Source organism: Artemia franciscana, chromosome 4 (genome assembly GCF_032884065.1).
Source record: "Artemia franciscana chromosome 4, ASM3288406v1, whole genome shotgun sequence".
In the NCBI taxonomy this organism is placed as follows: Eukaryota; Metazoa; Arthropoda; class Branchiopoda; order Anostraca; family Artemiidae; genus Artemia; species Artemia franciscana.
This window is the reverse complement of record NC_088866.1, coordinates 20,873,124-20,888,312: the sequence shown is the minus strand read 5'-3', so window position 1 is coordinate 20,888,312 and position 15,189 is coordinate 20,873,124. Positions and strand designations below refer to the sequence as shown.

At 33.1% G+C, this 15,189-nt stretch overlaps 1 protein-coding gene across 3 annotated transcripts in view; it reads left to right on the top strand.

Annotated features, from left to right (window-relative positions):
• Positions 1-12,086, top strand: part of LOC136026136 (TNF receptor-associated factor 4-like) — an 82,703-nt gene extending 70,617 nt beyond the window's left edge. For 2 of the 3 annotated variants that reach the window (XM_065702434.1, XM_065702436.1), the window contains 4 exons: positions 3,605-3,746; positions 6,635-6,753; positions 8,643-8,798; positions 10,116-11,373. In XM_065702434.1, coding sequence (XP_065558506.1) covers positions 3,605-3,746; positions 6,635-6,753; positions 8,643-8,798; positions 10,116-10,313 — 615 coding nt within the window. In that variant the 3' untranslated portion in view covers positions 10,314-11,373. Of the gene's footprint in view, positions 1-3,604; positions 3,747-6,634; positions 6,754-8,642; positions 8,799-10,115 lie in introns of all 3 variants that reach the window. The other variant, XM_065702435.1, reaches the window with a different exon arrangement.
• Positions 12,087-15,189: the final 3,103 nt, after the last annotated feature.

The following is a 15,189-nucleotide window of genomic DNA, read 5'->3' as shown; positions in this document are numbered from 1 at the left end:
AAAGACACCACCTACACTTCAATCCCGTTAAGTATGAATTTAAAAAAGAACAAATAAATAAAATGCTAATTCATAAAAAATTGCTTCCTTTGAAATTAATCCTTTTCCATTAAATGATTTAAGTATTTTCATAGCTTATTTTTTCATTTTACTGATAAACTGCTTTTCTTTTATAGAAAGTATTATTATGGTTTTGATTAACTCTTTGGTGGTAAGGTAATTGAATCTGTGGTTTTAATGCCACCTTTCACCTGTCTCTAGATTTCAGACAACTGTTACCCAAGCCTTACTCTTTTCCCAGGCTTTGCATATTTAATTTTTAAAACAGGATATTCAAAATTTATTACCTTTTCAAATAATGTTTCACTTGATCAATTGCGGTGGAGTGTCGACGTATAATATATCGTATATAGTAATTATAATGATGTAATTTAGTCAAAAGGACTCTGCTGCTTCTTGTGCAGCTGGAAATATATATATACGCTACAATTGTTCTGGGGATATTGGACGTTTAGTGGTATTGGATACTGGGGGGGGGGACGTTTTAGTGGTATTGGAAGTTTGTCGAAACCACAAGTCAGTCGAATTACTCGAATGATATAGCAACATATAGGGAAATTCAATCTACGCTCCTGAATTGATACTTGTAGGTTAAACGGTAAAATAGGAGTTATACCTACATGTATGAGGGTAAACTTTTTTTTGTTAGTTTGACAAAAGGCTAGAGCTGAAATAATGCAAATAACGTGCACATTATTTGAAACATATAATTTTAGGCCGAATCATAAAAATACTGTATTTTAGAGAGCTAGGACCAGGGACGTTCCCAGGGGGGTCACTAGGACTGACTTAGATAATTACCAAGTGTTTTTGAATTTCTGGACACCTTTCATTCAAATGATGAAATAAATTTCGTTCCCCTCCCTTTCACCTGAAAATATTATACAGACGTCCTTGGCTGGGATGCAATCATAGTGGGATACAGTCCTTGGCAAAAAAAAAAAAAAATGCAATTATAGTACACTGTATTGCTATGCTTAATTGAGTGAGTTCACAAAGAGATTAAAAAGAAATATATTATTATCTATAACAATTTTGGTATTTGTTAAATATCCAAAAAATACTCAAGAAGTGAAGTTCGGTTAATCATAATGATTAATTAGGTTAATCGTAATGAAATATACCAAAATATAATGAAAATATAATGCTTCATTAACAAAATTACGGAAACTAAGGAAGGAAATTTTGGAAAGCAGGCTGCCCAGAAATCATTATATTAAAGGCCTAACCTAACCAAAGCACCACTATATATAAAATATTTAATTAAAATATACCTAAATCATAGTTTTTCTCACTGGGACTAAGCTAATCATAATCTAATGCGAACTACAAACCGGTTTTTCTCAGATCAAACTTCGTGAGTGTTTTTGGGATGTTTAAAAAAGTGACACAATTTCTTAATAGTTTATTTAGTGAAAAAATACCCACCAAATTCAGTCTAGTATGGAAATTGAAATAGGGTAACCAAATCTATTTTTATTTTGAGGGTGCCGAGAACGCAGTGGTGTCAATTCATAAAGATTTAGGTGGGTGGGGAAAAATTTTTAATTTTATAAGTCTAGGGGGAGGGGCGAGCTCGTAGTTTTTCATACTTTTCAATGACATTAACAAGAAAAAGGCACTTTTCAATTGAAACAACCCTCAAAAAGGTATTTTTCAAAAATTAGGGGGCGGAGGCACGTGTCCCTTCACCCCAATCGAGGCTCCTGTAAGGACTATCCTCTTTTTCTTTCAGTACCACAGCCCCTAAATTTTACTGGTTTCCCTTTAAGAGAAAACATTTAAAAAGTAGGATTATCCAATGAAATTTTATATTCGACAAATTCTTTTTTTTATATGTTCGCCATTCACGGATATCCGCTTAGAAAGTGCTTACTTGAATAAAATTCTAGCTTTAATCATTCAAATATGGCGGATATAGCTCGAAAGGCTTTCCGCTAAGTGGTACACTTCGTTTGGCACAAGTCTAATGCATCATACCCCCTTACATCACCCATGGTTACTTCTAACATGCGTAGCAGGCGTCAGCTGCACTGGTTTGCAGGTGTCAGCTATTTTTAATCAGTAAAAAAATTAGCTAAGATGATTAAAACAGCTCTCGAGTTGATAAAAGTGGTAAAGAGCAAAAAATACCGTATGTAGAAAGGGGGAGGCAGCCAACCTCCCTTCCTCCTTGCCTTACGCATTTAGATTGCTCTCACTGATTCCTGAATGAATGCTATAATTTTTGCAGCTTCATTGAGAATAGAAGCTAAAAGGTTTAAATTTAATAAACAGAGTGATATCCTCAAATTCTATTTTGGAACAAATTTTGTATTCTTGAGCCACCAGAAAATTGTTGGTAACTTTGGGCTGTAGATATAATTCCTGAAAAAGGACTGTGCTCACGAGTTTTTTTTTTCGCGAAGGGAGAGTTCCCAATAATAAAACATAAATTTTATTCGGTGAATTGAATAAGACGCGCCGAGAAATTCAGAAAAATCAAAGATTCCGTGGGGGGGGGGGTTCCCTCTGCGCATGTCTCTAGCCTGAATAGTTACTATATGTTATAAAAACAGCCACTGCATCGAATAAGGATAGTTCCAATTAATGATGGTAATAAAAGGACACATCTAAGTAGCCAGTTTTGCATGTTGTGGTGTCAGTTCACGAAAAATAGGGGGGGGGGCAAAATGTATGTTTCAAACTATGGGGTTGTTTTTTTAAATAGAAACACCAAAAGGATTTTTCAATGAAACCACCAAAGTGACGTATTATGTAAACTGGAGGGGGTAATCTTAAAATTAAATTCCTTTCTGATCCTCTGACTTTCTGAATGTCACACCGATTGTATAGCATCCCCTAGAAAAAAAAAGAATGAAAAAAAGGAAAAAAGACTAAACAACAAAGAGGATAATTTTCTGTCAGTGAAAAATAAAACAGAGCTGATATTTCGACAAACTGTTGTCAGTGCTAAAAAAGCAGTCTTTTTGGGTTTTCATTTTTATTTTTGCTTTTATACGCCATGTATAGCTTATTTGTATGTCATGTATTGTCTCAGAACCTATTTACAGTATTGTAATTTGCCATTGTTTTCAGATTAACTATTGCCTTGGTGTTAAGAAAACTTACCACTTCTTATAAAATTGGGTACGTCTATCCTTTTGGGATAATGAAAACATGTCTTAGGTAAATTCGAAGACCACATTGCCTTTCTATGGCGATAAAAAGAAGTTTAAATAGGGAGAAATCCTATTAATTGACAGTGATAATTCACAAAAAAATACTGGAATACTGTGTCTATTATCCCTATATCCAGTATTTATCACTGAATGTATAGGATATATAGGGTTTAACGAATATAGGGATAGATAGAATTTATTCCTATTTGAACTTTTATTTATTGAAAACAAATCTAAAAGCTATGGAACAACAAACATAAAATATAAGGATAATTTTTGTCATAAACAGGACACCGTAGCAAAATATTTGTCCCCGCGAAAGGTAAACACTGTAATAGAACGTTGAGTGTAGTTTTTCAATGCTTAACTTTACAATATTTCAGGGTCCACGATATGCAGTTGAGAAACACGAAGAAGACTCAATGCGTCAGCATTTGGGCCTCATGTGTTCATTTGCAGTGAGGCAGCAGCAGCAGCTTACAACACTGCGATCTCAGATCTCAAGAATGAACCTTAATTACTCAGGTTTGTTATGGTTTAGCTATTATTTTTTTCCACAATGAGTTCAGTTTATCGACATGAATCACATGTACCAAGAGCCATTCAAAGTGAAGAGAGGGAGCAACTGGGATGCTTTCCTGGGTGGTTTGACTTGGAGGAGGTGCCGTGGCAGGGGGCTGCCCACTTTGAACAACTTATTCAGTTTGATTCGGCTTTTTTTTGCTTATTAATTTAACAAATTTTCCACAATACAAGTTTCTCAAAGAAAAGTAAAGAGCTCCATTAAGCCAATAATGACAAAAATAAAGTCAAACAATCTTCCAAGCGTAAAACTATAACAAATCACTATCAATAAATAAATGAAACTCAAAACGAACAGAAATTAAAATAGATAGCCGAGTTAAACTCAAAACGAGAAAATTAATATGAGTAGGGCTGATAACCCCTATACCTTCTCAAGACCAGAACACAATTTCCGCTTTACTAAAAAAAAAAACAACAAACAAATGACCGTGGATTGTCAGTTTAATTGGCATATACTGACATTCTTCCTTAAAGTTTTGACAATTTTTCATTTCTGAAAGTAAGAAAGGTGAAAACGTTTCTAAAGCATTTTGGTTTCATTAAAGTGCAAAGTTCATTGCCTTTCATCGCTGAATTAATTTTTCTATATTGACTTATTAATTTTATAATATTGACTATATTGACTATATATTGAGTCAATGTATTGACTATATTGACTTATTAATTTTTTCTATATTGATTGGGTTAGATTAAAGTTGGTGTAGTGAATAAATATGTTATATTCTACATAAATTGAAAGCATTTGTCTAAATTATATTAAGTAGTCCAAGAAGAAGAAATCGTGATTTTACCCCATGGCGGACATGACAACCAAATGCAAAAAACAGTTAAAAAATATATAGTTAGAAGAGCTGGAATTTCACTTCGGCGTAGACTTATTTGCGAAATCATAGATGTCTCTTAAAGCGCTATGCTTTAAGTCAGAATGTAACTAACAATAAAGAGGAAGATGCATCGCAGGTAGGCGGCTGCAGTTCAAAAGGTGTTACATGATATCTTTGGTAAAACTCAGATCTACTACCTACTTTCTTAAAATGACAAAACTTTTTCGATTGGTTTAATCTATTTTTTTGTACCAAATTTGGTTCTCCAAATATTTGGGAAACGCTCTTAAGCAAATTATCTAATTGAAATTAATTAATTTAATTAGACTGATTTAGCTTAAGTTAATATGTTTGAGCTAATTAATTATTTTATACTAATTCCCACAAATGCATTCTTAAACTGCAATGCAATAACCTTATCCATAGACAGAGGATACAGGATTTCAAAAGGCACTAGGCCAAATTTAGCAAAAATTCAGGTTTTCAGTCCTTTATAAAATAAGACAGAGTCTATTGATTGGCTGAATCCGTTTTCTTGTAACTTGCTTGGTTTTCAAATCCTTAGAAATCTTTCTTTTAATTCAAAATACGCTATATGCTCTTTTGTCACTCAGCTAAATGGTTGGAAAATAGAACTCCCCAAATCAAATTGTTTCACCAGTGTATTGAATATATAAAAGAATCCTTCTTGTAGAAACAAGAGGTCCTCTACTAAGGACATCATAATAAAAATAATTTTTTTCCAGTCAAGGCAGCATCCAGGAGGGGAGTGGGGGTAGGGGGTCAGAATCTCGCCTGAAATGTTTGTTAAACTCGCAACCACGTAACAAAAACAGATTTAAGATGCGTTTTTAAATACTTTTTAACCTCCCCCCTCCCGGAAAAAACTCCTGGATGCGACCTTGTGCCTATTGGACTCATCTTAGATGTATACCCGAAAACCTTTTAGAGCAGTACCTCATTTTTGTCAACGTTGCCACGTTGAACCATGAAAATGAACAAGCAGAACAAATTAGTTAAATTTCACAACGCTTTCCGTCCGCGGAGATTCACATATCAACAATCAGATGATTCCCAGAGACACATTCAAAAGAAAATTACACCTTCTTAAGCTATTTGGTCCAATGCGTTTTCAGCTAATATTTGCAGAATTTGCATCCAAGTTTCCCCCTTTTAAATTTGATGATCGCTACTACTAATGCTGCATAACTTCGTATTTTTCGTAATAAATTAAATGCCCGGTTTTCCCTAATTTTTATGTGATATAAATGGTTGTTTTAGCTTCCACTTAACCAATTTAAATAGTCAAATTTCGGTTTTACTGCCTTTAGCACTTAAGAAAAAGATGGAGGATCTGAGATGTGGGGATGGGGATCTAAAGGGGGGGAGTACATACCTTAACCCCAGTTAATGCCATTGATCATAAACTAAAATAACGAAAAAAAATGCACCGAGAAATTGCAAAATGTTTCTTTTTCCGAGGTGAAATAATCTTTTAGTCTACTGGTATTCCTTATAGCTAGTCTATTATGATATTTAATGTCTAAGCTACCCTGGCAGGGGGTGAGAATGCCACGGTGAAAGCTGGACTACAGACATTTCGATCCAAAGCCCAGAGTAAGTTCGTGTTGTCTTGAAGTTAGATGAAGCTGATTTATGCCATTCTTATAAATACCAGAGGACGACTCAAAAATTGTTTTAGAACCCTCTTTTGAATGTTCTCGTTGTTATGCCTGATATGTGCCACCTCATTCGTTAGAAGCTCAATAAATTTCTTTGTCAATCCTCTCTTGTCTAAATAACTTAAGTTATACTAAGGGTTTAACTACCATTTCTTTGTTGGTCAACCCTGGTTAGACACATTTGGACGAAGGGAAGTGAATTTATGGGATATTTAACTGCATGAAACTAATTTATAGAATTTCTTGTTATCCAGACTGTCATTTAGTTTACCTTTTTGTTCTTGTTATTGATTCCAGACACTAATAAAAAATGTTTTTTCAGGTACCCTAGTCTGGAAGATCAGTGACTATTCAACACGTCTTGCTGAAGCGAAATTGAAGGAAGGGTTTGAGCTCATAAGTCCCCCCTTTTACACAAGCCAATATGGATATAAACTCCAGGTAATTCTTGTTGTTCCTCCAATGATTCATTTTTTTAAGGGTGTGTGAAAAATAACGGTGGATTTGAATAGCCTGTTTTCTTTATTTGTTGGTGTTGGTAACGTTGCTTTTTGCATAATTTGTTATCATTGAAGTCATGTTTAAATAATGTGCTTTGTTTTCCAGATTAATGGGGGTCGTTTTCTTGTTCTGGTGTAAATTTGTGAATGTGTGATAAATCGGCTTTATGGTAGATTCAAATCTGATATTTTACTTAGACGGAGTAAAACATATACTTTGAGGGAGTATTTGGGGATGGGATTTGGATAGAAAATAGTTGCCATGGTGTATTCTGATAAATGTTCTTCGTTTTAAGATACTAAAACTTGAAGAGTTTTTTATTCAATGGGCATAGATTAAAAATTCCCTGCCAGCTTAAAAATAAAACTGATAATTGAAACAACAACTCATATTTTATCACTAATTCGAAACTTGGCTTAGCAGTTCAGTCAACAGTAGTTTATAAACTAATGTTATGCAAAGCTTCTTTATGAGGACCTTGACTTGCCCAACAACTGACATTATTTTTCTTGCATCTATTTCATTTAAAAGAGAGATTTTCTTTTAGTTTCGTCTTAAAAACTTTTTTTAAGTATACTCTGTCATTGGGTGTAGCGAAGGAGGGAACTTTTACCTTCTTCTACCAGAACTTAACTTTATAAATGACTTTTGGATAATGGTTTATCAAGGTTGGCAACAATTTTACTAGGGGACACACCCACTGTTGTTACCCTAACAACGTCCAAGAATGTGTTCATTTGTTTTTTTCATTCGACTGTAATAATTTTGAATGTTGTGATTGAAATTTCCATTCAGTGACAGTTTTTTTTATAAATGGGCCCTACTGGCATTGCCCATTAGCATTGCAGGTATATATAATTGCAGTAATATTGTAATGCTGCTAGCCAAATTGTCTGTCAGACGACAGGTTTATAAAAACGATAAAAACGCTAGCTTATACAGTTTTGTAATGATTAGAGAAGAGAAATTTGGCACCATCCTCTAAAACTGTACCCCCCCCCCCCTCCCAAAAAAAAATCTAATCGTTCTAACTCAATTGGATGATAGGGCTGATGAAAAGAGTCATTTATCTTTGTATATAAAGATATATCCTGGAGAAAATAATAGAAATGCTAAGAAAATAAATAAGGATTATCATTTATCACTGAAAATATATTATGTGGTAGAAATTTATATAAAAACAATACCACTTCAATTACATATATGTAAGAAATAATTAACTAAATTTTATTTGATTATTAATCCATCATTGTTAGATAATTGGTAACACTTAAAAAAGGTAATTATTTTTCAGGCTTCTGTTGTCAATGATAACGATTCTGGTGAAAAAAGTCATTTATCTGTGTAAATAAAAATATTTCCTGGAGAATATTAGCATACAAAATAAATATATTAAGGAAATAAATAAATAAATATATAATAAAAGAAATATATACATAAAAAGAAATATATGATAAAAATGTATGTTGAAAAATACGAATAATTTGGTGCATGTAATTACAAAGTAGTTAAATGCGCATATTAAATAGCACATTCTTTATTATTGGACGATCAAAACAGTGGTTTTTAGGGGATTTTGTTTTTCTCAGTGGCAATGGTTCAAATCAAAACAGTGCTTTATCTGTGTAAATAAGAATCTTTACTCGAGAGCAATAAAAAAAAAATATACTAAGAAAATAAATGAAGATTAAATATTTATAAAGAGAAAAGATAAATATGAATTGAAAATGTACCAATAATTTGATATACACATCTACGAAGTTGCTATAAATATTACTAATGATTGATCTGTTATTACTAAGCGATTAAAAACGATAATTGTTTTTCAGGCTTCTGTTTTTCTCAATGGTAATGGCTCAGGTGAAAACAGTCATTTATCTGTGTACATAAAAATCCTTCCTGGAGAGTATGATGCATTGCTTAAATGGCCCTTTGCACACACTGTTTCCTTCACCCTTCACGACCAAACCTCAAATCCAGAGGCTGTAAGTTCTTCTTTCATTTCTTTTCCATTTCATTTCTTTTTCTAGGAAACGTTCTGTGGATGAAGGATGACAGATTGCCAAAGATCGTCCTTTTCGGCCAACTGTGTTGGGCTAAACAAAAAGCAGGTCGTCCTCGGTTGGGGTGGGATGATGTTGTAAGGAAAGATTTAATAGAAATGGAAACTTCCTGGGAGGGTGTAAAGAGGGTACCTTTCAATAGATTGAGATGGAGAAAGAGCGTGCGTAGCTGTGTTGGTCCTAAGTGGCTTGGTGCTGCAGTAAGTTTTAGCAGTAGTAGTCAAACAGTTCGTGGTAACGAACTGTAGTAAGGAGCGACCCGGCTCAATAGTAACCGAAACTCTAAAAAATGAAACTTTGGTACCAATAACTACATAAAAAGAATCGCATTTTAATGCTGATTTTAAATATACAAGTTTCATCGAGTTTAGTGTTACCCATCAAAAGTTACGAGCCTGAGAAAATTTGCGTTTTTTAAGAAAATAGGGGGAAACACCCCCTAAAAGTCATAGAATCTTATCGAAAATAACACCATCAGATTCAGCGTATCAGAGAACCCTACTGTAGAAGTTGAAACTTCTGAAATTAAATAAAAGAACAAGTTTTTTAAATGAAAGTGAGGAGCGACATTAAAACTTAAAACGAACAGAAATTACTCCGTATATGAAAGGGGCTTTTCTTTCTCAACGCCCCGCTCTTTACGCTAAAGTTTGACTCTTTCTCTTAACTCTACATTTTATAACAGTAAAAAAATTTAGCATAAAGAGCGGGGCGTTGAGAAGGAAAAGTCCCTTTCATATACGGAATAATATCACATCACTATCCTGCTGTGGTCACATAACATACCTAAAAAGCATAAACTAAAATTTAAAGAGCAGCTAATATATGTATATATATATATATATATATATATATATATATATATATATATATATATATATATATATATATATATATATATATATATATGTATATATATATATATATACTCAAAGTTATATATTATGCATGTTAGAGTTTTTTATTATAATTAGTCATTCAGATTAATATTCCGATCCATCATTCTTACCTAACTGGAACAAACATGTATAATGTGTAGAAATTATTCTAAAAAGAAAAAAAGTCTAAAATAAACGCTTGCTGATATACATTGGCCTCAGACCGTTTGTCTCTTTTATTTCGTCTCTTCTATTTTTATTCGCTTTTTCTGTTCTATATATATTCTTTGTATTCTATTCGTCTATTTATTATATTTCTGCCTTCTTCAGTAATAAAATATTACTTATAATTTTATTTCAGGCTTGTAATATCGTAGAGAGCTTTATACCAGACCCAACATGGGAAAATTTTCAGCGACCTTCACGTGAGCCTGATGCCCTTGGGTTTGGCTTCCCCCGTTTCGTCTCACATGAAATGCTCAAGAAGCGACATTTTATAAAAGATGATATTCTTTTCCTCCGAGTGAAAGTGGATGCAAATAAAGTCGTCGCTGTCTAGAATTAAAGTTGTCTGTGCGGGTAGAGAGAACATAGTGTATATTTACGGAAGAGTTAGTCTTTTTACAATAGCTAAATAAAAAACGGAATTTTATGTATCAATATTGAAAGGATTTGTGTCAATATAATCTATTCTTCCGAGTGAAAGTGAAAAACTATAAAGTTGTCGCTGTTAAGAATTAACGTTATCTTTGCGAGTAGAGAGAATGTTATGTTTATTTTAAATAACGAATGAGTTTTTTTTTTACAACAGTTAAAGTAACAATCAAATTTTATGCATCATCACTGAAATAATTTGTATCAATACATTCTGTTCTTCCGAGTGATTGGAATTTAAGTTGCCGAGTCACTGGAAGTAAAGTTTGTGTTTACTAATGCATATGCAAGGGTAATACAAATCTTTGGTATATCAACATGATACAATGTGTATCAATGTAATCTTTTCTTCTGATGGTGCAAGTAAAGTTGCTGCTGTTGAGTGTGAACTTAACCTGTTTGTGTAGAAAGAACGTTATGTGGATTTTAATTAAACCTTTGAAGAGGAAAATTGATACTGTTACAATAACTGGACTTGTAGGCGAGCCAAATTGAATAATTAACAATATCAACGTTGAAAATCTTTATTATGTAACATTAAATTTAACCAAATATTTTTGGTGGTTTCAAGAAATGTAGTATTATCATGTAATTGTAAAATATAAACAGACCACTTTCAAACATAGAATATTTAGTAAATTACATCGGCCATGGTAATACATGCACGTTATAAAAAAACGTTAAATTAAAAAAAAAATGTCTTTTAACAATCTACTATGAAATCATTTAGCACTTCAGTATTTGGTTTATTTGGGTATAAAATGTTAAACATATATTGTTCCAAATTATTATTATTGTTTTTTTTTTAGCTAAACTACTATTGTTTAAATATGCATGCTATTGTCCTATTCGGCGTGTATGCAAATATGCATACACGCCCTATTCATAAGTTATAAGTAATTGAAAGTTGGATATTTTTTTATTTATCTAATGGAAAACCCGCTGTAGAGTAAAGTAGCACACACAAGAGAAAATGAAGAACAAAAAAGAGAAAATAAAGCAAATAACCTAACAAACAACTTGAAACTTAATTTAAATAAATGAAAAATATAAGAAGTCCATATTTAAATTACATTTAAATTCTCAGCTCTCCTGTTTTAGAGACAGTAGTAGAAGGTACCAGCGGGTGATTTCCTATCTTTCTATTATGTTATTAGTCAGTTAAAACTAGGTCATCCTCAACAATGCCGTTTTTCTTGGTGGATCACTGCTATTCTCCCTCCCCCCCCCAAAAAAAAAACTGCCCGACTCTTAAAAAGTAACTGGAACAAATTGTATATAAACACGTTTTTAAGTGTTTTGTAGAATTTTTTCGTAAGTTTACCCTCCCCGCCTTTCCGAAAAAATATCCCCCGCTCTTTAGAAATATCCTGGATACGGCCTTGCTCTTCCGTATCGAAAAGTTCAAAAGTTCTTGCTCTTCAGGCTCTAGGATGAGCCTGAAGAAGCATGAACATTTTTTTTTAATTTTCATATTTGTCTTAATAGCATAAATAAACATTTTATACGACCCAAATGCAAATTACTACCGTAGTGGAAAAATAAAGCGAAATTTTAGCCCACTAATATTTCTTGAAATGTAGAACCTAATTATTTTAAAAGTTTCCCTTATAATTTTAAAGGCTCCCCAGGAAACTTTTATTAGGACTTTCTATTTGGGACCCTGTCCTTGATGTGTAATAAAATAAAACAGAAAAAATCTATTGTCCAAAACATCCTACTGCTTGCCTTAAGGCTCATTTATTGTAAAACCATTTTGTTACTAATTACATGAATTTGCTTTGATATAGAACTCTATACACACCTGTACAGGAAAAAGGGTGTGAGCCTTTCAATTGGAAGATTGGTAGCAGTGGCCTTAAAAAAGTTTACTCCGATATTGTAGGCATTCCCTGCCAAAGATCCAGTTATTCCCTCCCCCCATTTGTAAAATGTTGTGTGCACTTATACCTCTTATTTCTAAGAAATAAATTTTCAGAGCTATTACAATAACCACACACAGTTAGTTCTAGTATTTCCAGTGTTGCTTGTAAAAAGTATATATATTCTAAGTCATTTTTGTCGGAAAAGTAATTGTTTTTACTAGTTTTCTTATCGTGCTTTCCTTGTATTCAGGAAATGTTATGTGTTTACCCTGTGAATAAATAAATGTTATTTTGTGTATAGTTACTTGTGATTTGCTTTAATCAGTCTTGTATTAACCAACTAGATTTATAGCTTAATGAATAATGCAAAAAGGGAAATGTAGCCCCAAGGGGAAGTCCCTGAAATTTCCTAAGAATTATTGCCAAGGGTTATGATTTTACAGTTATACTCCTATGAGAAAAATAACTTTGGGTAGCGAGCTCTAGTCCTTAGTTAATTTTCTCCGTGAATACATAAACGTTATTTTGTATATAATTACTGTTTTAAGGTAAGATTTATTTGTCATGAATTACACATATAATATTACATTTTACTAATTCCCCAAAGGCTCATTGACCCGTAAAGGAGGGGGAAGACAAACGAGACACTTATTCAGAGAGTGAAAACAAATCTTTTAAATAATCGCTTACTCATGGAGAGAAGAGCAAAAAGGAGGAGAAAAGAAAATGTAAACAAAATAAAACTATAGAAAACAAAACTAAATAGATTGAATAGACTAAATCAATTGAGTAGATTAAATAGAATCCAATAAAATGATACAGAATAAATAATAAAGATTAATAAATAAATAGATAAAACATCTCCTAAGAAGCCAAACTAATTTTAAATAGTTTTTTTAACAAACCAAATGATTGGCACCTTAGAACTGATTCAGGCAACTTATTCTATACAATATGACTCGCCATTAAAGGATTAAAATCTGACCTTACACAAGGAGTAAAAGGAACTTGAATAGGATTTTTTGTATTGCGAAGATTATAATCATTCAGATCAGAGGTAAAAGATGGCGGAACACTTAGGGGCCATGGGAGGTAACCATGAAGCAGAGAAAAAGTAAAATAGGCACACGGAAGAATATACAGTGACTCGAGATCAAGTAACGGGATAAGTCCTGAACGATTAGTTTCCTGGATGAGGTTTTTAGCTTCATTGTAAACCTTAGAAGGGGATTTTAACAGTAAAGGGAAGGTTGAAATCCATACTATTGGACAGTAAGAAACGTAAGATTAAATCAAGCAGTTAAAAAGAATTTCCGAAATTGATCCAGGAAAATAAGGTTTAAGTTTGCTTAAAATACCGAGACTTCTGCATATATTCATTGTAATGAAATCAATGTGACGGTTGAAAGACAAGTTATCATCAACAGGAATTCCCAAAAATTGAACATACCGATCTTTAGATCTATGAATTATCCTATTTGGCTGGTGAATTTCGGAAAACGGGGGATAAACCTGAGAAACACAAAAAATAAAAATGGACTCAGAGTAAATAATTAAAATCAAGCCATAAAATTTCTCTCAAACAAATTTTCCGAATCGAAGCTCTTTTTCGTAATTTCTCGAAGTGTCAAGTGTGCTGTCATCAGCAAAACAAACAAGGACATCAGAAGAAGGTGAATTATTGTTGCCACTATGGGCAAGGGAAGGCTTAGAATGACAAAGTCCACAGAAATTAATAAGTTTCTGTTTTTTCTGCATAAAAAAGATCATATACATAAACCAAAAATAGCAGAGGCACTAAAACTAATCCGTGCGGGACGCCAAAATTCATCTGTGAGGGTTAACAGAAAAGAGGATCAACAGAAATTTACCTATCATTCAAATAAGACTGAAACCAAGAAAATACATTTCCCCTTATACCAAATGAGACATCGATAGAAGATTTTTATGGGTTTGGGAATCGAATGCCTTACGAATATCCAGGAATACAGCAGCTGGAATGAATCCCGAATCTAATACAGAATTTATAAAATTCAAAAGAGTCATACATGCAGGTTCAGTGGAGTGCATTATTCGGAAACCAAATTGAAAATCATGAAGAAAATTTTTAGATTTTAGAAAAGTATGGAGACGAGCAAGCATAGCCTATTCAAAAATTTTACTGAATACCAATAAAAATAGAAATTGGTCGATAATTAACTGCATTATTATTTGCCCCACCTATATTCAAAACAATAATCCGGGTGCGCTTGAGAGCATCAGGAAAAACTTCACACTCAATTGAAAGATTAATAAGTTTTGCTAGAGGCAAAACTATTGACGGAAGGATAGCTTGAACTACCTTAGTAGGAATAAAATCTGGCCTACATGAGGTCGAGGTAAGATCTAAATCCCGGATTATACCGAGACAAAGTAACTGCAGAAGCAATATTCCTATCAATACTAGCGAAGAATGAAGTGAATGCCCCTTGGACACCAAGCTCACTTTTTGCCGCTTCATCACCAATGACAAGACTCATAGGCACAGAGCTAGATTGAGAACCGGCTTTAAATACAGGATTTATTACCTTCCAAGTTTTACGAACACCATTGCCACATGCAGCAAAATTATTTAAATAATAGAGAGATTTGGCTTTCCTACACAAGGAATTATATATATTCCGGAAGATCTTGAAGTGACAAAGTCGAATAGCACTCGCTGAAATTGTAGCGGACTTATAAGCCCTCCAGAGATTATTTTCCCTTTTCAGCTCTTGAGAAATCCGTATGTCATCCATGGGTTTAAAGGAACAATCCTTTTAGATCTATGATTAGAAGGTAGTTCTTACATAAATTAAGAATAGGCTCTTTTAAGGTCCAATAAAAGGAATCAAACAAGAATAATGCTTATCATTATCAAACAAGCTCCACTGATTT